Source organism: Bombina bombina, chromosome 9, assembly GCF_027579735.1.
Source record: "Bombina bombina isolate aBomBom1 chromosome 9, aBomBom1.pri, whole genome shotgun sequence".
Classification (NCBI taxonomy): domain Eukaryota; kingdom Metazoa; phylum Chordata; class Amphibia; order Anura; family Bombinatoridae; genus Bombina; species Bombina bombina.
Window position 1 is genome coordinate 244,111,078 of NC_069507.1, and position 25,692 is coordinate 244,136,769.

Sequence of the window (25,692 nt, forward strand, 5' to 3'; positions counted from 1 at the left end):
TCCTACCAGGAGGGGCAAAGTTTCCCAAACCTTAAAATGCCTATAAATACACCCCTCACCACACCCACAAATCAGTTTAACGAATAGCCAAGAAGTGGGGTGATAAGAAAAAAGTGCGAAGCATATAAAATAAGGAATTGGAATAATTGTGCTTTATACAAAAAATCATAACCACCACAAAAAAGGGTGGGCCTCATGGACTCTTGTTAATATGAAAGAAATGAATTTATCAGGTAAGTTCTTACATAAATTATGTTTTCTTTCATGTAATTAACAAGAGTCCATGAGCTAGTGACGTATGGGATAATGAATACCCAAGATGTGGATCTTTCCACACAAGAGTCACTAGAGAGGGAGGGATAAAATAAAGACAGCCAATTCCTGCTGAAAATAATCCACACCCAAAATAAAGTTTAATGAAAAACATAAGCAGAAGATTCAAACCGAAACCACTGCCTGAAGTACCTTTCTACCAAAAACTGCTTCAGAAGAAGAGAATACATCAAAATGGTAGAATTTAGTAAAAGTATGCAAAGAGGACCAAGTCGCTGCTTTGCAAATCTGATCAACTGAAGCTTCATTCCTAAACGCCCAGGAAGTAGAAACTGACCTAGTAGAATGAGCTGTAATCCTCTGAGGCGGAGTCTTACCCGATTTAACATAGGCAAGATGAATTAAAGATTTCAACCAGGATGCCAAAGAAATGGCAGAAGCTTTCTGGCCTTTTCTAGAACCAGAAAAGATGACAAATAGACTAGAAGTCTTTCGGAAAGATTTAGTAGCTTCAACATAATATTTCAAAGCTCTAACAACATCCAAAGAATGTAACGATTTCTCCTTAGAATTCTTAGGATTAGGACATAATGAAGGAACCACGATTTCTCTACTAATGTTGTTGGAATTCACAACCTTAGGTAAAAATTCAAAAGAAGTTCGCAACACCGCCTTATCCTGATGAAAAATCAGAAAAGGAGACTCACAAGAAAGAGCAGATAATTCAGAAACTCTTCTGGCAGAAGAGATGGCCAAAAGGAACAAAACTTTCCAAGAAAGCAATTTAATGTCCAATGCATAGGTTCAAACGGAGGAGCTTGAAGAGCTCCCAGAACCAAATTCAAACTCCATGGAGGAGAAATTGACTTAATGACAGGTTTTATACGAACCAAAGCTTGTACAAAACAATGAAAATCAGGAAGAATAGCAATCTTTCTGTGAAAAAGAACAGAAAGAGCAGAGATTTGTCCTTTCAAGGAACTTGCGGACAAACCCTTATCTAAACCATCCTGAAGAAATTGTAATATTCTCGGAATTCTAAAAGAATACCAAGAAAAATGATGAGTAAGACACCAAGAAATATAAGTCTTCCAGACTCTATAATATATCTCTCTAGATACAGATTTACGAGCCTGTAACATAGTATCAATCACAGAGTCAGAGAAACCTCTTTGACTAAGAATCAAGCGTTCAATCTCCATACCTTTAAATTTAAGGATTTCAGATCCGGATGGAAAAAAGGACCTTGCGACAGAAGGTCTGGTCTTAACGGAAGAGTCCATGGTTGGCAAGATGCCATCCGGACAAGATCCGCATACCAAAACCTGTGAGGCCATGCCGGAGCTATTAGCAGAACAAACGAGCATTCCCTCAGAATCTTGGAGATTACTCTTGGAAGAAGAACTAGAGGCGGAAAGATATAGGCAGGATGATACTTCCAAGGAAGTGATAATGCATCCACTGCCTCCGCCTGAGGATCCCGGGATCTGGACAGATACCTGGGAAGTTTCTTGTTTAGATGAGAGGCCATCAGATCTATCTCTGGAAGCCCCCACATTTGAACAATCTGAAGAAATACCTCTGGGTGAAGAGACCATTCGCCCGGATGCAACGTTTGGCGACTGAGATAATCCGCTTCCCAATTGTCTACACCTGGGATATGAACCGCAGAGATTAGACAGGAGCTGGATTCCGCCCAAACCAAAATTCGAGATACTTCTTTCATAGCCAGAGGACTGTGAGTCCCTCCTTGATGATTGATGTATGCCACAGTTGTGACATTGTCTGTCTGAAAACAAATGAACGATTCTCTCTTCAGAAGAGGCCAAAACTGAAGAGCTCTGAAAATTGCACGGAGTTCCAAAATATTGATCGGTAATCTCACCTCCTGAGATTCCCAAACTCCCTGTGCCGTCAGAGATCCCCACACAGCTCCCCAACCTGTGAGACTTGCATCTGTTGAAATTACAGTCCAGGTCGGAAGAACAAAAGAAGCCCCCTGAATTAAACGATGGTGATCTGTCCACCACGTTAGAGAGTGTCGAACAATCGGTTTTAAAGATATTAATTGATATATCTTCGTGTAATCCCTGCACCATTGGTTCAGCATACAGAGCTGAAGAGGTCGCATGTGAAAACGAGCAAAGGGGATCGCGTCCGATGCAGCAGTCATAAGACCTAGAATTTCCATGCATAAGGCTACCGAAGGGAATGATTGAGACTGAAGGTTTCGACAAGCTGTAATCAATTTTAGACGTCTCTTGTCTGTTAAAGACAGAGTCATGGACACTGAATCTATCTGGAAACCCAGAAAGGTTACCCTTGTTTGAGGAATCAAAGAACTTTTTGGTAAATTGATCCTCCAACCATGATCTTGAAGAAACAACACAAGTCGATTCGTATGAGACTCTGCTAAATGTAAAGACTGAGCAAGTACCAAGATATCGTCCAAATAAGGAAATACCACAATACCCTGTTCTCTGATTACAGACAGAAGGGCACCGAGAATCTTTGTGAAAATTCTCGGAGCTGTAGCAAGGCCAAACGGTAGAGCCACAAATTGGTAATGCTTGTCTAGAAAAGAGAATCTCAGGAACTGAAAATGATCTGGATGAATCGGAATATGCAGATATGCATCCTGTAAATCTATTGTGGACATATAATTCCCTTGCAGAACAAAAGGCAATATAGTCCTTACAGTTACCATCTTGAACGTTGGTATCCTTACATAACGATTCAATAATTTTAGATCCAGAACTGGTCTGAAGGAATTCTCCTTCTTTGGTACAATGAAGAGATTTGAATAAAACCCCATCCCCTGTTCCGGAATTGGAACTGGCATAATTACTCCAGCCAACTCTAGATCTGAAACACAATTCAGAAATGCTTGAGCTTTCACTGGATTTACTGGGACACGGGAAAGAAAAAATCTCTTTGCAGGAGGTCTCATCTTGAAACCAATTCTGTACCCTTCTGAAACAATGCTCTGAATCCAAAGATTGTGAACAGAATTGATCCAAATTTCTTTGAAAAAACGTAACCTGCCCCCTACCAGCTGAACTGGAATGAGGGCCGTACCTTCATGTGAACTTAGAAGCAGGCTTTGCCTTTCTAGCAGGCTTGGATTTATTCCAGACTGGAGATGGTTTCCAAACTGATACTGCTCCTGAGGACGAAGGATCAGGCTTTTGTTCTTTGTTGAAACGAAAGGAACGAAAACGATTGTTAGCCCTGTTTTTACCTTTAGATTTTTTATCCTGTGGTAAAAAAGTTCCTTTCCCACCAGTAACAGTTGAAATAATAGAATCCAACTGAGAACCAAATAATTTGTTTCCCTGGAAAGAAATGGAAAGTAGAGTTGATTTAGAAGCCATATCAGCATTCCAAGTCTTAAGCCATAAAGCTCTTCTGGCTAAGATAGCTAGAGACATAAACCTAACATCAACTCTAATAATATCAAAAATGGCATCACAGATAAAATTATTAGCATGCTGAAGAAGAATAATAATATCATGAGAATCACGATTTGCTACTTGTTGCGCTAGGGTTTCCAACCAAAAAGTTGAAGCTGCAGCAACATCAGCCAATGATATAGCAGGTCTAAGAAGATTACCTGAACACAGATAAGCTTTTCTTAGAAAGGATTCAATTTTTCTATCTAAAGGATCCTTAAACGAGGTACCATCTGACGTAGGAATGGTAGTACGTTTAGCAAGGGTAGAAATAGCCCCATCAACTTTAGGGATTTTGTCCCAAAATTCTAACCTGTCAGGCGGAACAGGATATAATTGCTTAAAACGTTTAGAAGGAGTAAATGAATTACCCAATTTATCCCATTCTTTGGAAATCACTGCAGAAATAGCATTAGGAACAGGAAAAACTTCTGGAATAACCGCAGGAGCTTTAAAAACCTTATCCAAACGTATAGAATTAGTATCAAGAGGACTAGAATCCTCTATTTCTAAAGCAATTAGTACTTCTTTAAGTAAAGAGCGAATAAATTCCATCTTAAATAAATATGAAGATTTATCAGCATCAATCTCTGAGATAGAATCCTCTGAACCAGAAGAGTCCAAAGAATCAGAATGATGGTGTTCATTTAAAAATTCATCTGTAGAGAGAGAAGATTTAAAAGACTTTTTACGTTTACTAGAAGGAGAAATAACAGACAAAGCCTTCTTTATGGATTCAGAAACAAAATCTCTTATGTTATCAGGAACATTCTGCACCTTAGATGTTGAGGGAACTGCAACAGGCAATGGTACATTACTAAAGGAAATATTATCTGCTTTAACAAGTTTGTCATGACAATTATTACAAACAACAGCTGGAGGAATAGCTACCAAAAATTTACAGCAGATACACTTAGCTTTGGTAGATCCAGCAGGCAGTGATTTTCCTGTAGTATCTTCTGGCTCAGATGCAACGTGAGACATCTTGCAATATGTAAGAGAAAAAACAACATATAAAGCAAAATAGATCAAATTCCTTATAAGACAGTTTCAGGAATGGGAAAGAATGCCAAATATCAAGCTTCTAGCAACCAGAAGCAATGAAAAATGAGACTGAAATAAAGTGGAGACAAAAGCGACGCCCATATTTTTTAGCGCCAAATAAGACGCCCACATTATTTGGCGCCTAAATGCTTTTGGCGCCAAAAATGACGCCACATCCGGAACGCCGACATTTTTGGCGCAATATAACGTCAAAAAATGACGTAACTTCCGGCGACACGTATGACGCCGGAAACGGAAAAGAATTTTTGCGCCAAAAAAGTCCGCGCCAAGAATGACGCAATAAAATGAAGCATTTTCAGCCCCCGCGAGCCTAACAGCCCACAGGGAAAAAAGTCAAATTTTTGAGGTAAGAAAAATATGATAATTCAATGCATAATCCCAAATATGAAACTGACTGTCTGAAAATAAGGAAAGTTGAACATTCTGAGTCAAGGCAAATAAATGTTTGAATACATATATTTAGAACTTTATAAATAAAGTGCCCAACCATAGCTTAGAGTGTCACAGAAAATAAGACTTACTTACCCCAGGACACTCATCTACATGTTTGTAGAAAGCCAAACCAGTACTGAAACGAGAATCAGTAGAGGTAATGGTAAATATAAGAGTATATCGTCGATCTGAAAAGGGAGGTAAGAGATGAATCTCTACGACCGATAACAGAGAACCTTATGAAATAGACCCCGTAGAAGGAGATCACTGCATTCAATAGGCAATACTCTCTTCACATCCCTCTGACATTCACTGCACGCTGAGAGGAAAACCGGGCTCCAACTTGCTGCGGAGCGCATATCAACGTAGAATCTAGCACAAACTTACTTCACCACCTCCCTTGGAGGCAAAGTTTGTAAAAACTGATTTGTGGGTGTGGTGAGGGGTGTATTTATAGGCATTTTAAGGTTTGGGAAACTTTGCCCCTCCTGGTAGGAATGTATATCCCATACGTCACTAGCTCATGGACTCTTGTTAATTACATGAAAGAAAAATATCTTGAATATCTATATGCAGTGGTAAATAACCATCTATAAGGTTAGGGGGAAAAATATCTAGTCCACTCTTAAAATACCAGATATATACTTACAGTGGTTGAATTTGGTACATATTTCAATTAATTAAAAATAGAAAAAAAAGGCAAAAATGGTTAAAGACTATATATCAATAAAAAAACACAGCCTTACACATTTATCTATAGAGTACATATATCAGCAATAGCAAGTGATCCGCTAAAAATTGTGCAAACAGGTAATAGTGACATCAATTAATTTAACAAATGCCATCAATCTAGGCTAGGTGTAAATAACAAGCTCGGCACTATATCATGCAAAGCATAGTCCTAAATCACCTGATTTTATATAAACAATCCAAATTATGACTCCTATTTTATTTCTGGGTTGCACATAAGCCAGGAGTAGTTGTAAACTTAAAAATAAACTTATAGTGTCCTAAAAAGTGAAAAGTAAAATGTCTGTAGACGTACTTTTTAGGCTAAGGGCATAACCATAAAACACAATACCATGTGCAGGAGCTCATTTTTTTGTTAAGCAGCAGGTGCTGTGCACAGACCAACTAATTGCAAACCAACTAATCGATTATGAGATTCGTTGACAACTATTTTCATAATCGATTATGCCGATTAGTTGTTGCAGCTCTAGTCTGAATACAGCTTACCCTTCCCTCATGGGGAGATTGCCAGCCTTTTCTAGAAATAAAACAGTCTGTCTAGAAAAAAATAGACTGAACATACCTTAATGCAGTTTAGCCTGCAAACTGTTCCCCCAACTGAAGTTTTACTGTACTCTTCAGCCCTTGTGAGAACAGCAGTGGATCTTAGTTACAAAATGCTAAGATCATCATCCTCCTTGCAGAAATCTTCATCCCTTTTTTGCCAGAGAGTAAATAGTACACACCGGTACCATTTAAAAATAAACTTTTGCTTGAGAAAATAAAAACAACATTTTTGTCACCACACTCCTCTTTGCCCTTCCTAGCAATTAAGCAGGCAGAGAGAATGACTGGGGGGTGGAGCTAAGGGGGAGCTATATAGGCAGCTCTGCTGTGGGTGCTCTCTGCCTCTTCCTGTAGGGGAGGAGAATATCCCACAAGTAAGGATGAATGAGTGGACTCGATACATCTTACAAGAGAAAATCCCACTTCGTCCAAAGCAGAGAAAAAATTTCAAGGAAAAGCCCAATTGACACTGACTCGCAGCCAAACTAGAGACCGCAAAACGGACTTGACTGGGCCAACAGTCCACCAAGAGACACCGTCGACCAACAGACTGTCCCCCACCACTCACCCCTCACAAATTAAGGGGGACTCAGCCAAAAAAAAAAACAAGGGGAACAAGGCAAAAGAGGACAGAGGAAAACAAACGTTCCTCAATACAAAAAACAGCACCTCTAAGAGTGGGCCCAACACAGAGACCCAAATGAACCCAAACAGGGAAAGAGGCCACGCCTATACCAGGCACCACACACGGGATTACACCGGGCACGGAGACCGAAAAGAAGTCTCCCCAACAACATGCAAGCATAGAGGGCACTAAAGAGGCAAAGTCCTCCCAGCGCCTGCCCATAAAAAAACAAGTATTCGACCGTGAAATAGCATGCAATAGACCCAGGCGAAACCCCAAGTTCGAGACCACAGAGTCCTTAACAGGACAACACTGAGGAAGCTTGCAAGGAAGAAAGAAGCAGTCATCAAGAAACGGACCGCACAAAACAGCCCCCGACAGAGGGCACGCTCCAGGCAACCTAAGCCACCGGACCTATTCACAGGTCCTTAAAAAAGGAGAACACAAAGCCTCCATCTAGGCCCCCCGAGGAGAGAATACCCTCAGAACACGAAGGAAGATGAAACCGTCTCCTGTCAAAGGAGCAAGTAGAAAGAAAAAAACATCTCCTTCAGGCTGAGCCATCAAAATACTCAGCAAGCTCATACATCCCAAAGGATACTGTGTCCCATAGACCACTCTGGCATCCTGACCAACAGACCCAGCAGGGCCACCAATACAAGGGAACAAAGAATCCCCAAAATGGTTCAGGAACAAGAGTAAAGATGGCAGAGTCATCCTCCCAGAGTACAAGTACAACCCAACTCTGAAAACAGACAAGGCCATAGACCCAAAGATCTATCAAAACAAGGCCCCACGGTCTGACATGGAACCAGCAAGATTCCAGGGGAAACCCAGTCCACTTTCCACTTCCCGACCAAGAGAAGCCCCTAAGAGGGGGTCCAAGTCCCTAAGAAGAGAATATCTCCTAAAGATAAAGGGAAGAGGTCGGAAGTCAAAAGACCTAGAAAGACCACCTCACAAGTAGTTCGCCCAACAGAGGCACAACCAACTCATTCGCCTGCAGAGCAGAGAATCCACGGGTACACTGGCAAACTAACTAGGGAATGCAACCCTAAGGCACACCAGAAACTGGAAATCAGCGCCAGCAGCTGGGTAGAAACCCACCAATCTTGAGGCGCAAGCCATCCACCTAATCCCAGATGACATGGGTTACTCTGTTGCAAGGAGTAATAAATACTCAGATAAACCGGGCCAACCCTGACCCGGTTAGGTAGACGGAGCAAGGAACATCCCAGTGTGGAACATCCCAACCAGCCCTGAGAACCAACACAATCCAAAACTGGGACAGGAGCAACACCCCAGAAGAGGAAGGTCAGGGTACCTAATAGTTCAGGCAACTATACCCTGAAACTAAACACCCCTACTGTTAAAAAAAAACAGACAAATGGAACGGAGCATATACAGAGAACCCGAACAGCAAAGAAAACTCGAAAAGCCCCGACCAAAGGAAGGAACCACCCCTAGATAAAGTTCAACTCTCCAAAGAGCAAGGCTAGAAGCCTAATGATGGGACTTCACAATGGCCTCAGGACAACAAAAGGGATACCTTGACGTTCAAAAACCCCATTAGCAGGGCTAGTCTCCCCATCAACTCCACACAGGCAGAGGACAGCTCCGGAAATCCCTGAGCTAAGCAAGTCCCTACAGGGAGCAACCATGTACGGAACACAGATCCCCAAAGGAGATCTAACTCAGCCGGAGACAAAAGAAGAAGACCCAAAGGTCCCATAACTCAGACAGACCCTACGCAGCCCGTAGTAAAAACCGTATCTAGAAACACTAGAAAACGGCATATACACACCCTTAAGGTGCCAAAATTTGCAACAGGTTTTAAAATAAAAAAAACTTCTGCATGCAGTACAGCTATCCATATAAGCTGTTTAATAAAGCCCCAATAAGACCATCCAGAAGCCTAAAACTGAAGGCCAAACCACCACTCAGTGGTAAAAGGGCGTTATGAACCGCCATATGGAGGAGGAAACTCTAGGTTCTGATGAAATCAGATGTCAAATTGCACGAGGCAGCAGAGCTGCCCAGTCATCTATGACTGAAGGCTATAAGGACTAAAACAATCCTTTCCCGTCTCGCAACCCACAGGTCCTCTAGAGTGCTTAGTTGAACATAAAAAGATGATAACTTGAGCAAACAGCACCACTACCGAACCGGTATGGAAGAACAGCCCCACGTGTCTAAACAGCACGAAAACCAAAATGAACCCGACAGGACCAGCCTGTGCTCAGGGTCCTAACCGGCAAGCTGCATAAATTCTCCCACATAGGGGAAAAACAAAAACAGACATTATTAAACATAGGACTAACATATCCAAACAACTTCCGGAGAAGTAACAAGAGTATCGATCCCAAATGGTTCCCAATGGAAAAAAAAAAAATGACATCCCATTGGATACAACAGAAAATATAAGGCAACCCGAAGGTTAACGCCCAAAAGACACAGGCCTACCCGCAGGACCAGCCAAACGGAGCCCTATCTTTTAAAAAAAACTAGGAAAGATCTCAAATAAAGACAAACAGGAGATAACCCCACATGTCTAATGAGGTGCACCATTCAAATTATCAGACTGAAAGTTCCCATATCTGTTAACGATAGGGTCATTCAATAACTGAAAGATGTCTAAGCAACACGCTAAGGCACGCAATCCTGTAACGAAAGGCACAACACTCCGGAACATTTACACCCGCAGGGAACTGTAGAGGCCCACCCCAAGGCGGAAGACCCGGGACAATAGGGCACGAGCACATTCTCAAAGAAACATCTGGACTCTGCAGATGAACAATCACCAACAATATCTGAAAGCGAAAACGTGCTGCAACCTCCGAGGGGGAAACGCCACCCCGCATGGAGGAACCATAAACTGGGTTACCCGAATGTCTAGGAGGAAGAATCGGTAGGGAACTCGCCCCCTGGAGGACAGGACCCCCAGAGGCGGATGGCTCAGCAGACCCCTGATTCCCCGAGCCTGAGGAACCAGGTGCTCACATATGGCATATGGAACAAAACTGGTTAACGGGAGTCAACGAGGTGAAAACCAGATTCATCACCAGACACAGAATCTGATATCAATCATCTTGGTATCAGAATCCTCCGTAACTGAATCTGAAATGAGCACAGTCTCAGCATCAGAATCCTCAACTGTAAAGAGGTTATATAAATATGGACTATAAACAGTAAAAAACTAAAATGGCACCTGACACCACCAATGGCTAGGGCACTCACCACCTCCTATGACCAGACCCCTGCGGACTAGAATAACTCAGTCGCCACACTGTCAGGAATGCGGAAATGGGAAACAGAGCATAACCACGCCTGGACACAGGGTGGACCGTACAATCCAAAAAGTGCGCCCATCCAAAAGGCTGCGTCACTTCCAAAGGCCTCAGAGTTCCAAACCACAAGCCCATAAACCTCACACATAAGCAGGATGAATCACATAAAAATGATTATAAACCCCCCTGTCCAATAACCCCCCTCAGGAGATATTAACCCTTGATTCTAAGATACTAACAGGGACTCACTGAGACCCTTATGTTATAAGTTAAACCTGCAAGGTGATAGCCTCACGGGAAACATTCCCATTACAGTACATTGAATTAAGTAAAATGAAATTGTCTTACCGGAATCAACGACGTGGAACAGGAACACAGCCTTTCAAGTGTGATGGATAGTAGCATCGCCTAAGCCATGGACTTGAGAGAAGAAAGCAGGCAGCAGAGTTCAACAACTCCGATTGCTGGAGGAGCTGTTAATATGAGTCGGGATGGTTTTGCAGAAAGAATCTCCCTGCATCTCCGGACTCTAACTTTCATCCAAGCCCTCACTGAGAGACTGACAGGACTACTTAAAACTCCTGTCCCATACCAAAGAGTACTACCCTCTATAAGAGACAAAAACAAAAATTAAAAAATTCTGACACGTTTCTGCCAACCTCCTGGGACAAAAGGCAAAGAATAACTGGGGGATGAGGGGAGTGGGAGGAGTATTTAAGCCTTTGGCTGGGGTGTATTTGCCTCCTCCTGGTGGCCAGGTTTATAATTTCCAAAAGTAATGAATGCAGCTGTGAGCTCTTTCCATTTAAGAAGAAAAAGGCCCCAAGGACACTGACCCGCAGATAGTCCGAAGGCCTAATTAGAGACCGCAAGCAGACACACCGAGCCAACACTCTTCAAGAAGAAGCAGTCGGTCCCCAGCAGTCGGACCCCATACTAGTAGTACAGTACCAAAATCCACCAAAAAGGAGAGGACCAGGGTAAACCAAGGGATACCCAAAAGGTACAGCAAAATCCATAAATAAATAAAAAAAACCTCAAAAGCAAGGACAAGTCCACAGAGACCCGAATGGATCCCGAGTACAAGGGGAGACGACACCCAACCCACAAGGAGCAACCGGGCATCAGCAGGAGAAGAAACCTCTCCCAAACATCATGCAACAGCAACGAAAGACAGCTGAAGACAAAGTCCTCAAAACTTCAGAACTCAGAGACTGAGCAAACAGAAAATTACAAGCAGCAAACTCAGGAACATCCAAGACCAGTAACACACTGCCATCCGTAGGAAGACACTGAGAAAACACTATCCGTAAGGAAGAAGCGGCCCAAGACAGATTGCCCAACCTCCAAGAGGACGACACTCTACAGGCAATCTAGGCCGCCAAGCCTACACACAGATCTTAAAGCTGGAGAGAAGAAGAAAGAAGAAAGAAGAAGGTCCACTGTCACCCCCAAGACCTGAAGATGAACAAATCTCAGATCCTACACCTAGCCGGACCAGCCCAAGCAACGGCACATCTGAAGTAAGGGAACTGAAAGGAACCCCAAGACCGGCCCCCGAAAGGGCGAAAGAATGGACACAGCAACCTCAATCTAAAGACAAACGAGCAGGCGTTAGACCCAAGGAGATCTAGCAAGGCCATCTGACAGTCTCAAGGCGGAGCCAGCAGCTCCCCAGATGGAAAGGAACAACAAAGAGCAGACCAATCCCTGAACCAGATTAACATCTGCTCCAACCTCCTGAACACATGAGAGGCCCCCAAAAAGAGAACCACACCTCCGTAAGGAGGACAAAGAGCCCCCTGAAGAGGAGATCATAAACAGGAAGTCGTAGGAAGAACCAAGAGGACACAAGGCCAAATCCTTGATAAACACGGAAGAACCCCTAAAACTCCATTGTGCTAGCACACATAACAGGCACCAAAGTGACAGCTGAGCAACCACAAACCTTCCGTTTGCTAGGCAAAAAAGCCCACCATCAGGTCAGTTGGGGAACCGTATCGTCCGGCACAAGACAAGGTTCAAGGAGCCCCGGCTCTCAATAAATCTGGCCAAGTTGTAAAACAGAACAGCCAGAACAAGGGCGAAGCCGAAGTACCCCGGAAACTGGAACCCCCAGGCCAGTCCTAGGATCCTGCGGTCCAGTAACATCTCCTGACGGGAAATCCAAAGAGAAAACGCTGAGTAAAACCCTCGACAACTGGAAGATCAGGACAAGAGCCTGGGCCCCACAAATGTTTGGATTAAATAATCTTTCAGACACTAAATTACCTGTCTGATATAAAAAAAAAGGGGGCGTGTCTCTGGGCAGCACCTTGAATGGATGCAATATCAGTTGCTCTGAGTGGAACATTGATAATTTGCCTGTTATTGGTGTCTAAGAGGGTCATCCATCCACCTCAACCTGATATCTAGAAACTACACATTCAGCTGAATCTAATTATATAATAATATTGGGTATTCCACCCCTGATAACTGATCCGGAGCGTTGGGGCCTAAGGCAGACTCCTCAGTGAGAGGCTTTCAACACCCCCCCCGGTATATTACAAGCCGGGTAAACAGTGTGCTATCACTGTAAATTCTAGACCCTACAATCAAAGCAGGACGCAAGCAATGGAACATAAAAAGATCATTGATATGATAAGCTTAATCCTGGAGTCTTAGAGTTAAAATCTGTAATGACAGAGATGGTGTTTAGATTTGACTTCAGCAGCCACGTGAACATTGAGGAGCAGCCACAAGAAGCAAATCCACTCATACATCTCCAGGAGCTAAACACAGCAGAGGAGGAGAGTACGGCAGCTACCGTCCATAATATAAAGGACAAATCTTTTCCTGGCGTTAGAGTTCAATCATTCAGGGACTTATACCGCAACTACATGCACAGCTTCATCTGCCCCTGTTGTGCGTGCAGCAGGCCTGTAAAGCTCTACACCTATTACCACCATGAGAGATCAGGACCGCAGCCTCCACCGAAATACGGTGAGACACATTGGGGAGGATAGGTTGATCTCGCTGCATCTGCAAACGGCACACATACCTCCAAAAGTAACGTGTCTGGTCACATTAGCCCCATCTGGTACCCCCGATAGTGGCTGGCGTGCTCGGGGTCTCACAGAGGCTGAGGTACTATTATTAAGCCAGACGGCTCCGCACCCAGAGCCAGCATGTCATGGAGGACACAGAGTGCGGCTACTCAGGAGCCACTTATGTTGGCCAGCTCAGAACTTTCATGAGAGACATGACCTCCCCTATACAAACATTAAAGTAGGAGTTGGTTGAAAATACTTTATTTTATCCGTTAAGTTCTGGTGATCGGATGTTTTCACGGACCGTTTCATCTAAATTTCAATGCCAGAACTCTCTCTTCAAGAAAGTCTCGTTGTTGTGTACTTGGCGTTTTGCGTGTATATATGCCTAAATATGCTGGCCTAGTCTTAAAGTTACTATAGTCGGATTCATGCTCTCACATACTTTTTAAATGCGGTGTGTGAGTTTTAGCATTAACACACCTCCATCCTCACCATTCCCCTATAACCCTGTATAGACAAGGAGGATAATACTGGTATGATTCCCTGCATTCACCCAACTTGTTGGGGGACTATTTTACCCCTCTTGGAAGCTTTATAAGGCAGAGAAAATTAAAAATTGTACAATCCAATACCAGACTATGCAAGTATATGGTGATGTGATATATTATAGATGAAATACCCCTCTCAGCTCTATACTAGGCAGATTCAGGGATTCCTTTTATATAATGGGTGAGATTTCTTGCAGCTGTAGACTAGAGTGGATTAAGATATGTTCATCTTACTTATACTATTGCTAGTTTATTTCTCTCCACATAGTTGAAGTGCTTATTTCCTTTTTTTTTTTTTCCTCATAAGCTTTATTTCATATGCAATTGTTAAATATCATTGCTGGTTTGTAACTATAGTTTTAAGGACCCAAGAGTAGCTCTAAATGCCCACCCTCATCTAGTACATACCCTATAACATGTTCCCCAATTAGTACATATTATTAAACAAGGCCCGGGGGGGGGGGGGGGCAATGCTGTACTTTGAGGGATTCCAGATTTGTAAGACATTCTAGCTATAAATAAGGGTTTACTGTATCCTGGATCAACAAAATATAAAATTTGAGGTTAACAAAATAGGACCCAAAAGTGGTCTCGTTCTTTCATTATACCCTCCCTTATATTTTATTATGTTCCCTTATTTAAGGTCCAAGAGTGACCTTTTAGGTATGTTATGGAGGATCATTTATATACGGGCACAAAATATTAATTTTGCAAGTTATAACTGTTAACTTTTCTTCGTTGAGTTATGTAAAAAATTGTAACATTGGACCGTGCTTTTCCGGCAATGTGCTATATAGTGATTTGTTCCGTATGTTTACAATGTCTGTATGCCTAATTTACCTCAAAAAAAAAAAAAAAAACAGACTTCCCAGGAAAAAATCCAGGATAAACCGTATAACAAGAGCAAGTCCTCACCCAGGTAATAAGACCACCCCCTTGCAGGAGGCCAACACTCCAAAGAGCCAGGGCCATAAAAGGACACAAGAGCTGATTGTGCTTGAAAAAAGCGGCTAATCCCCCTAAGGGACACAAGGCGTTGCTCATTTTATCAACCTCGAAAGGAGGAAAGGCTGAGTAGACCTCGCCAGGGATCGAACTAGTAACCCTCGGTTTGCTACAGTACAGAGTAGACACAGAGCATTAGAATGCTGAGCTAGCTGTCCAGCTAGCCACGAGCTTTAGACACAAAGGGAACAGAGAGGACAAGTCACCCGAACAGAGCAACATCAACCCTCCACACATCACCTCAGATTCGAAGTCAGAGGGCAGTAAAACATGGGTTTGGATGCCACCGGGATGGCAATACCTAAACCATAGGAGTAGAAAAACACTAGGACCTCTTCTATCCCAAGAAGGAGATGAAGAGCACTCCCAACACCGGGGAAGGACCCCTAACCAGAGCCCCAAAAAAAGACCTCACTGTCTAAAGTCCTGATAAAGGAACAACCAACTTCCGAAGGGAATCCAAGTCCCCCGAAGGCAACCCATCCACAAGGAGAAACATACAATCCAAGAGGTCTCAATGAAGAAGAGAACCACTAAAAGGAACAAGTCTAAAAAGGACAATTTCCAAAAGCAACACAGCCCCGACCGGCGGAAAAGAGGCGCTAAACCCTCTAATTTTCCCACCACGTGGGAAATAATACTCTAGGTTCCAAGGGTATCGAAAGCAACATAGAGTGACACAGCAACATTCACTGACCCAGTCACCAGAGAAAACGGCTTATTAGTACTGAAACAATCCCAAGAGCCGCATGGACCCTTAAGTCCTCTTGAGAATGCTTAGCTGAAACTTATAAAATAAATAACAAGAAACATAAATAATGTTAAGAGCACTCGGCACCCCAAGCTGACCAGCAAGGTATATTAGGTGCCACGTGTCTGAATAAGCCGCGAGACAGAAGATCTGAACACAAGCAGGACCGGCCTGCAACCAGGGTCACATCTGCCAAGCTGGCTAAATCCACCCTCAGAGAGGGATGAAGAAAAAAAACATACAAACATGGGACTAACGTGTCACGAACAACTTCCGTAGAAGCAAAAAGCGAGTATTGATCACAGAGAACTTCCAGCAGGAAACATAGTATAAAAAGGAAAAATAAAATTAATCTTAACCGGATAAAATAAATTAACAGGCAACCCGAGGGTTAATGCCCAAAAGGAACAGAAGGTCCACAGGAGCAGCCTAATAGAAACCCTGTTCTTCCAAGAAAACTGGGAAAGATCTTGATAACAAGACTGAAGGTGATTACTTCATCCGCCCATGTCTAACGAGGTGCGCCGTTCAAAGGAGGGACTGATGAGTCCCATACCCAAGAAAGATAGGGTCCCCAAGCAGCTCAAAAACGTGTCTGAGTAAAACACTAAGGCAAGCTTGCCCATAACAAAAGGAACAACCTCAGGAACAGATACACCCGCAAGGAACTGTACATGCCCTCCAGAGGTCAAAAGACCTGGGGCAATCAGGCATGAGCACAATCGCGAATAAACATCTGGACTTTGCAGACGCGCAAGCGCCAAAAGTATGTAAAAGCGAAAACGTGCCACAACCTCCGGGGAGGGTAACACATAACTTGGGTTACCCGCATGTGTAGTAACAGAAAGCGGTAGGGAACTCGCCTCCCGGAGGACGAGGTCCCCCGAGGTGGATGGCTCAGTAGTTTCTTGAATCCCGGAGCCTGAGGAACAAGGCATTCTATGACAGCCTAAAGAACATAACCGATTGACCTGAGTCAATGGGGCCAATTTGCATTCTTCACAGGACAAAGAATCTGAATGTTGACCAATCTCAACATCTTCCATAACTGGATCAACGATACCCAATATAACAATTTGAACGGCACCGGACACCCACAATGGCTGGGGCACTCACCAGACACTAGCTGACTAAAATTTTCTGTCGCCACACAGTCAGGAATGCGGAAATGGAAGATCAGAATGTAAACACGCTCGGTCACAAGGTGAACCGTACAGTCCAACAAAAAGCGTGCCCGACCGTAAGGTCGCGTCACTTCAACAGGCCGGCATGTTCTAAGCCTCGAGCCCAGTAGACACTACACATAAGCAGACTGAATCACATAACAAACATGATTAAAAATCCCCCGGTTCAAAAGTCCCCCTCAGGAGATATTAACCCTTGATTCCAAGACACTTAGAGTCTCACTGAGACCCTGTATTTGCATGTGAGTTTGCAGGAACAAACGAGTTACAGTACATTCATGAAGAAGTAAAATGAAACAATCTTACTGGAATCTATGCCGTGGAACAGGAACATGTCGCTTCAAGTGTGACGGATAGTAACCTCGCCTCCACCATCGACTTGAGAGAAGAAAGCACACAGCAAAGCAAAGTTAGACAACGCTGATTGCTTGAGGAGCTGTTAACATGAGTTGGGATGGTTTCGCAGAAAGACTCTTCCTGCATCTCTTCCCTCACTCCTCACTAAGAGACTGACAGGATTGCTTAAAACTCCCGTCCCATGTCGAAGAGTACTACCCTCCATAAGAGACAAATTAAATTCTGACACTTCAATGCCAACCTCCTGGGATGAAAGGCAAAGAATGACTGGGGGATGAGGGAAGTGGGAGGAGTATGTGGGGTGTCTTTGCCTCCTCCTGGTGGCCAGGTTCTTATTTCCCAAAAGTAATGAATGCAGCTGTGGACTCTTTCCAATTATAAAGAAAAATGTGTTTCTAATAACTTGTTATACTAGTGCATGAAATAGCTGATTTTGTTAATTGACATCACAACCCATCAAAACGGGTTGAGCTTGCAGAGAGATCAGATCTCCTTATGTTATCAATCACTTTCTGTACACACATATGCTTTCTTATCTTATCTCTGCTTGTATACCATATCCCAATACTTAGAGAACAATTGGAAATTAACATTGTATTACTTATTTTGCCTACCATCTTGAAATTACACTCCCAGAGGGAGAAAGGCTTCTGCTGTCTATGTTAACAAAGCATCTTTATAGCCTTTACTTAAAGGGACACTGAACCCAATTTTTTTCTTTCTGGATTCAGATAGAGCATGCAATTTTAAGCAACTTTCTAATTTACTCCTATTATGAAATTTTCTTAATTCTCTTGGTATCTTTATTTGAAATGCAAGAATGTAAGTTTAGATGCCGGCCCATTTTTGGTGAACAATCTGGGTTCTTGCTGATTGGTGGATAAATTCATCAACCAATAAAGTGCTGTCCAGAGTCCTGAACTGAAAAAAAAGCTTAGATGCCTTATTTTTCAAATAAAGATAGCAAGAGAATGAAGAAAAATTGATAATAGGAGTAAATTAGAAAGTTGCTTAAAATTGCATGCTCTATCTGAATCACGGAAGAAAACATTAGGGTTCAGTGTCCCTTTAAAAAGACAGTCAACTCCAGAATTGGAATTGTTTAAAAAGACAGATGATCCTTTTAAAAGGACATTATACACTAGATTTTTCTTTGTATAGATGTTTTGTAGATGATCCCCTTTATATAGTCCATCTGGTGGGGTTTTTTTTGTAAAAATGTATAGTTTTGCTTTAAATAACATTGTGCTGATTATCAGACTCCTCACCAACCACCAACTCCAGCTTGCTCCTGTTTGTTTAAAGAGTATTTTCATATGCAGAGGAAGGGGGGGGGGGGGGGTGTCTGCTTTCAGTGATGTCCCAGGCTTATATCATTAACAGTGTTAAATTGGGAGCTTTTAAGTAAGTTTTTAAAAGGTTTTACACTGGATTTTTATATCAGTATCTGTGCATAATATTCTTTATAGTAGTGTCTATTACATGCAGTTAAATGAAAATTGGTGTATACTGTCCCTTTACCATTCATTTTCCAGTTTTGCATAACCAACACTTATATTAATACACATTTTACCTGATTACCTTGTATCTAAAGCCTCCGCAGACTGCTCCCTTATATCAGTTCTTTTGAGAGACTTGCGTTTTAGCCAATCAGTGCTGATTTATAAATAACTCCACGGGAGTGAGCACAATATTATCAATATGACACACAAGAACTAACACTGTCTAAGGACTTAGAAATTAGCATATGCACCTACCTAGGTTTAGTTGTCAACAAATACAAAACGAACAAAAGCAAAATTTGATGATAAAGTTGTTTAAAATTGCATGAACTATGTAAATTATGAAGGTTTAATTTTCACTAGACTGTCCATTTGAAGAGATGGTCTACACCAGAATTGTTATTGTTTAAAAAGATAGATAATCCCTTTTGCATAACCAACACTGTAATATTAATATATTTTTTACCTCTGATTACCTTGTATCTAAACCTTTGCAAACCGCACCCTTATTTCAGTTCTTTTGACAGACTTGCATTTTAGCCAATCATTCCCGTCTCCTAGGTAACTCCATAAAGACTAATACCAAAAAACAGCTCATGCTTTAAAACACTAACATAACTAGGAGTAGAGACGTCCAACCCATTTAGAAGAGGGCCAAAATTAGAGAGACCATGTACACCAAACACAATAACACCAGGAATCATTATGGAAACCACAAGGGAGTATTAAAAGGCCATGACTGTCTAAAAATGACGTGCTAACTTGTTAGAGCATGTCATACTATCAACCCTACACTGAGTGTTTAACCTCCACAAAGGGGTTCAACACACAGTAGAAGTACTGTCTGGGACACACTTAGGACACAAGTAAAACAAAATTATTGATTTTATTCAATTAATGGTTAAAAGGACAGAAAAGTTAAAATTAAAAACTTTTGTTATGCAGATTGAGAATGCAATTTTAAACACATTTGCTTTGATCTGTAAGTATCCTCTGTTGGAAAGGACCTAGGTAAGCTTATAGCTTATGTATATAGGAGTCCGTGGCAGCACTGTGTGCTAAAGACGCATGTACATTACTGTGCTCCTATCAGCCTACCCATAATAAAATCTGCATGTTCTAGTCAAACCATAAAAGCTCAATTGTTATTTACTGACCACTTAAAGTATTATTTTTAGTACTGTAAACAGACTCGACATACCTTTAAGAAATACGACATGCTTTTGGCCAATTTATTTTTTCTTAAGCAATCTGACACCCCTCCTGCAGCAATAAGTACAATTACTATACCATTCCATCAAATCCATATAAATCCTTTGCCCATATCTCAGCATAGACTCTGGGTTACATCAACACTCACTCCCGCAAGCACAGCACATGCGCCCATACTACACCTGGCTGACAAGGTTACACACTGCGTGCTTTGCTAGGTCACCTATAGACCACACTTAGAGCCAGTTGATTTGCTTCTATTTGCACCTACAATTAAATATGGCATCATCATGATGTCGTCAAGAAGACAGACCCAAAAGGTGACCGTGATTTGGCCTGCTCTGATATTCACACTACAGATGACGGGTGTTATCTATACACTCACACATGTTGCATTTTGTTACCTATTGTCTCAGGCAGATCCAGCAGCTCATTGTGCTGCAGATCCAGGTTGTTAATTTGAGTGCAGTTCCCAATCTCTTTCGGGAGGTGTTCCAGCTGATTGTGGGCAACATCCAGTGTTGTGAGGTTACACAGTTCACCTACAAACGAAAACAGACAAGGCTGTGACTCATTTAACCATGGGCATTATGGTACATAGCTGACGGATTACGTTTTCAAGCCACAACACTAAATAAACCCCGGAGCCTGGGCCCGTGTCTCTAATAGAGCTTAATTCTGGCCACTACTACATTTGTGTTATATAAAAAAAGAATTGCTAAATGTATACAGTAAACTGAAAAATGTGCAACCATATTATTTAAATTATTTTACTTGGTGTACAGTGAGAAGTTTTAAAAACACACAACAAAATAGAAAAGATAAAGTTTTCAAAATGAATTATGCTACTTGCTAAAAAATATACAAAGCTATAACTGAAATAGCTTTCAGAAAACAATCCTTGCTTCCCTTTAATAAAACCAAATAATATTATTTTAAACCAACATTTAAAGCAGAGATCACAAAAGGAGTTAAGCGACACTGAACTCAATTTTTTTCTTTTGCGATTCAGAGAGAGCATGCAATTGTAAGCAACTTTCTAAATTTACTCCTATTATCAATTTTTCTTCGTTCTCTTGCTATCTTTATTTGAAAAAGAAAGTATCTAAGCTAAGGAGTCAGGGTTCAAAACCCTGGACAGCACTTGTTTATTGGTGAGTGAATTTATCCACCAATCAGCAAGAACAACCCAGGTTGTTCATCAAAAATGGGCCGGCATCTAAACTTACATTCTTGTTTTTCAAATAAAGATACCAAGAAAATGAAGAAAAATTGATAATAGGAGTAAATTAGAAAGTTGCTTACAATTGCATGCTCTCTGAATCACAAAAGAAAAAAATTGGGATCAGTGTCCCTTTAAGTGACTAGACAACACAAAGCAAAAGACAAGGATGAAATCGGATATTGTAATAAAAGAGCTGTAGTGTCTGATTGCTATGGCCAGTCCTAGGGAATATGAAGTCCCACGATGGAAAAAAGGAAACACTTGCAGAATCTTCTTATAAGTTCTTGTTGGTGTACAGTGTAAGACTAATGGCAGGCAATAAGTAAGCCAAATGCCCTGGCAGTCTGCCACAACATTAGCTAATTTTCTATGATACCGATACAAACACATATGCATGTTACATCTCATTTAATGAATGGAGTCTCTACTTATGGTCTAATTTTATAAGCAATGAAAAAACATAATTTATGCTTACCTGATAAATGTATTTCTCTTGTGATGTATCGAGTCCACGGATTCATCCTTACTTGTGGGATATTCTCCTTCCCTACAGGAAGTGGCAGAGAGAGCACCCACAGCAGAGCTGTCTATATAGCTCCTCCCTTAGCTCCACCCCCCTATAGAAAAAGGAGAAACTATAGGGTGCAGTGGTGACTGAAGTTTTTTAAATAAAAATATATTGCCTGTCTTAATAAACAGGGCGAGCCGTGGACTCAATAAATCACAAGAGAAATACATTTATCAGGTAAGCATAAATTATGTTTTCTCTTGTAAGATGTATCGAGTCCACGGATTCATCCTTAATTGTGGGATACCAATACCAAAGCTTTAGCACACGGATGAAGGGAGGGACAAGACAGGGACCTTAAACGGAAGGCACCACTGCTTGTAGAACCTATCTCCCAAAAAAAGCCTCCGAAGAAGCAAAAAGTATCGAATTTGGAAAATTTGGAAAAAGTATGAAGCGAAGACCAAGTCGCCGCCTTACAAAAGCCCATGTGGAAGCCACAGCTCTAGTAGAATGAGCAGAAATTATTTCAGAAGGCTGCTGTCCAGCAGTATCATAGGCCAAACGGATGATGCTTTTCAGCCAAAAGGAAAGAGAGGTAGCCGAACCCTTTTGGCCTCTCCGCTTTCCAGAATAAACCACAAACAATGAAGATGTTTGACGGAAATCTTTGGTTGCTTGTAAGTAGAACTTTAAAGCACGAACCACATCAAGATTGTGCAACAGACGTTCCTTCCTTGATGAAGGATTAGGACACAGTGAAGGAACAACAATCTCTTGATTGATATTCTTATTAGAAACAACCTTAGGAAGAAACACAGGTTTGGTACGCAAAACCACCTTATCTGAATGGAAAATAAGATAAGGTGAATCACACTGTAAAGCAGATAGCTCAGAAACTCTTCGAGTCGAAGAGATAGCAACTAAAAACAAAACTTTCCAAGATAGAAGCTTAATATCTATGGAATGCATAGGTTCAAACGGAACCCCTTGAAGAACTTTAAGAACTAAGTTTAGGCTCCAAGGCGGAGCAACAGGCCTAAATACAGGCTTAATTCTGACCAAAGCCTGACTAAAAGTTTGAACGTCTGGTACATCTGCCAGACGTTTGTGTAGAAGAATAGACAAAGCAGATATTTGCCCTTTAAGAGAACTAGCTGATAATCCCTTCTCCAAACCCTCTTGGAGAAAAGACAATATTCTAGGAATCCTAATCTTACTCCACGAGTAACCTTTGGATTCACACCAATAAAGATATTTGCGCCAAATCTTATGATAGAGCTTCCTGGTGACAGGTTTTCTAGCCTGAATCAGGGTATCAATGACCGACTCAGAGAACCCATGCTTAGATAGAATTAGGCGTTCAATCTCCAAGCAGTCAGACGCAGAGAAACTAGATTTGGATGCAAGAACGGACCCTGGATTAGAAGGTCCCGCCTCATTGGCAGGGTCCACGGTGGAACCAAGGACATGCCCACAAGGTCTGCATACCAAGTCCTGCGTGGCCACGCAGGTGCTATCAGAATCACCAAAGCTCTCTCCTGCTTGATTCTGACAACCCGACGTGGAAGGAGAGGAAGCGGTGGAAATACGTAGGCCAGATTGAAGGACCAAGGCACTGCTAGAGAATCTATCAGAACCGCCTTGGGATCCCGGGACCTGGACCCGTAACGAGGAAGTTTGGCATTCTGACGAGACACCATCAGATCCAATTCTGGTGTGCCCCATATCTGAATCAGCTGAGCAAATACTTTCGGATGGAGTTCCCACTCCCCCGGATGAAAAGTCTGATGACTTAGAAAATCCGCCTCCCAGTTCTCTACTCCTGGGATGTGGATTGCTGAGAGATGGCAAGATTGATCCTCTGCCCGTCGGATTATTTTGGTTACCTACATCATCGCTAGAGAACTCCTTGTTCCTCCTTGATGATTGATATAAGCTACAGTCGTGATGTTGTCCGACTGAAACCTGATGAATTTGGCTGCAGCAAGCTGAGGCCACGCCTGAAGCGCCTTGAATATCGTTCTCAGTTCTAGAGTGTTTATCGGAAGAAGAGATTCCTCCCGAGACCATAAGCCCTGTGCTTTCAGGGAGTTCCAGACTGCACCCCAGCCTAGCAGGCTGGCATCTGTCGTTACAATGAGCCACTCTGGCCTGTGGAAGTACATTCCCTGAGACAGGTGGTCCTGAGACAACCATCAGAGAAGAGAATCTCTGGTCTCCTGGTCCAGATGAAGTTGAGGAGATAAATCTGCATAATCCCCATTCCACTGTTTGAGCATGCATAGTTGCAGTGGTCTGAGGTGTAGGCGGGCATAAGGAACTATGTCCATTGCCGCTACCATGAGTCCGATTACCTCCATACACTGAGCCACTGCCGAGGAATGGAATGAAGAGTTCGGCAAGTGGTTAAAAGTTTTGATTTTCTGACCTCCGTCAAATATTTTCATTTCTACCGAATCTATCAAAGTTCCTAGAAAGGAAACTCTTGTAAGAGGGAAGAGAGAACTCTTTTTTTATGTTCACCTTCCACCCGTGAGATCTCAGAAAAGCCAACACAATGTTTGTGTGAGACTTGGCTAGCTGAAAAGTCGACGCCTGAATTAAGATGTCGTCTAGATAAGGCGCCACTGCTATGCCCCGAGGTCGTAGAACCGCCAGAAGGGACCCTAGCACTTTTGTGAAAATTCTTGGAGCCGTGGCCAACCCGAAGGGAAGAGCCACAAACTGGTAATGCCTGTTTAGAAAGGCAAATCTGAGAAATTGATGATGATGATCTCTGTGAATAGGGATGTGTAGATACGCATCCTTTAAGTCCACGGTAGTCATATATTGACCTTCCTGGATCAGAGGCAGAATAGTCCGAATGGTCTCCATCTTGAATGATGGTACTCTGAGGAATTTGTTTAGAATTTTGAGATCCAAGATTGGTCTGAAAGTTCCCTAGCCCTTGTTCTTCTTTTGGGACTGGGCGGATCACCCCCATGGTAAGAAGATCTTCTACACAGTGTAAGAATGCCTCTCTCTTTGTCTGGTTTACAGACAGTCGAGAAATATGAAATCTCCCTCTTGGAAGGGAGTCTTTGAATTCCTGAAGATATCCCTGGGACACAATTTCTAAAGCCCAGGGATCGTGAACATCTCTTGCCCAAGCCCGAGGAAGGGGAGAAAGAAAAAAAAAAGAGAGAGAAAGTAAAAAAAAGAGAGAGAAAAAGAGCGAGAGAAAAAAAGAGCGAGAGAAAAAAAGAGCGAGAGAAAAAAAGAGCGATAGAAAAAAAGAGAGAAAGAAAAAGAGAGAGAAAGAAAAAGAGAGAGAAAGAAAAAGAGAGAGAAAGAAAAAGAGAGAGAAAGAAAAAGAGAGAAAGAAAAAGAGAGAAAGAAAAAGAGAGAAAGAAAAAGAGAAAGAAAAAGAGAGAAAGAAAAAGAGAGAAAGAAAAAGAGAGAAAGAAAAAGAGAGAAAGAAAAAGAGAGAAAGAAAAAGAGAGAAAGAAAAAGAGAGAAAGAAAAAGAGAGAAAGAAAAAGAGAGAAAGAAAAAGAGAGAAAGAAAAAGAGAGAAAGAAAAAGAGAGAAAGAAAAAGAGAGAAAGAAAAAGAGAGAAAGAAAAAGAGAGAAAGAAAAAGAGAGAAAGAAAAAGAGAGAGAAAGAAAAAGAGAAAAAGAAAAAGAGAAAAAGAAAAAGAGAAAAAGAAAAAGAGAGAGAAAGAAAAAGAGAAAAAGAAAACATAATTTATGTAAGAACTTACCTGATAAATTCATTTCTTTCATATTAGCAAGAGTCCATGAGCTAGTGACGTATGGGATACACATTCCTACCAGGAGGGGAAAAGTTTCCCAAACCTCAAAATGCCTATAAATACACCCCTCACCACACCTACAAATCAGTTTAACGAATAGCCAAGAAGTGGGGTGATAAGAAAAAGTGCGAAAGCATAAAAAAA

At 42.0% G+C, this 25,692-nt stretch overlaps 1 protein-coding gene across 1 annotated transcript in view; it reads right to left on the reverse strand.

Annotated features, from left to right (window-relative positions):
* Positions 1-25,692, reverse strand: part of SHOC2 (SHOC2 leucine rich repeat scaffold protein) — a 366,282-nt gene that overhangs the window by 240,619 nt on the left and 99,971 nt on the right. The window contains exon 3 of the mRNA XM_053692996.1: positions 20,426-20,563. Coding sequence (XP_053548971.1) covers positions 20,426-20,563 — 138 coding nt within the window. The remainder of the gene's footprint in view (positions 1-20,425; positions 20,564-25,692) is intronic.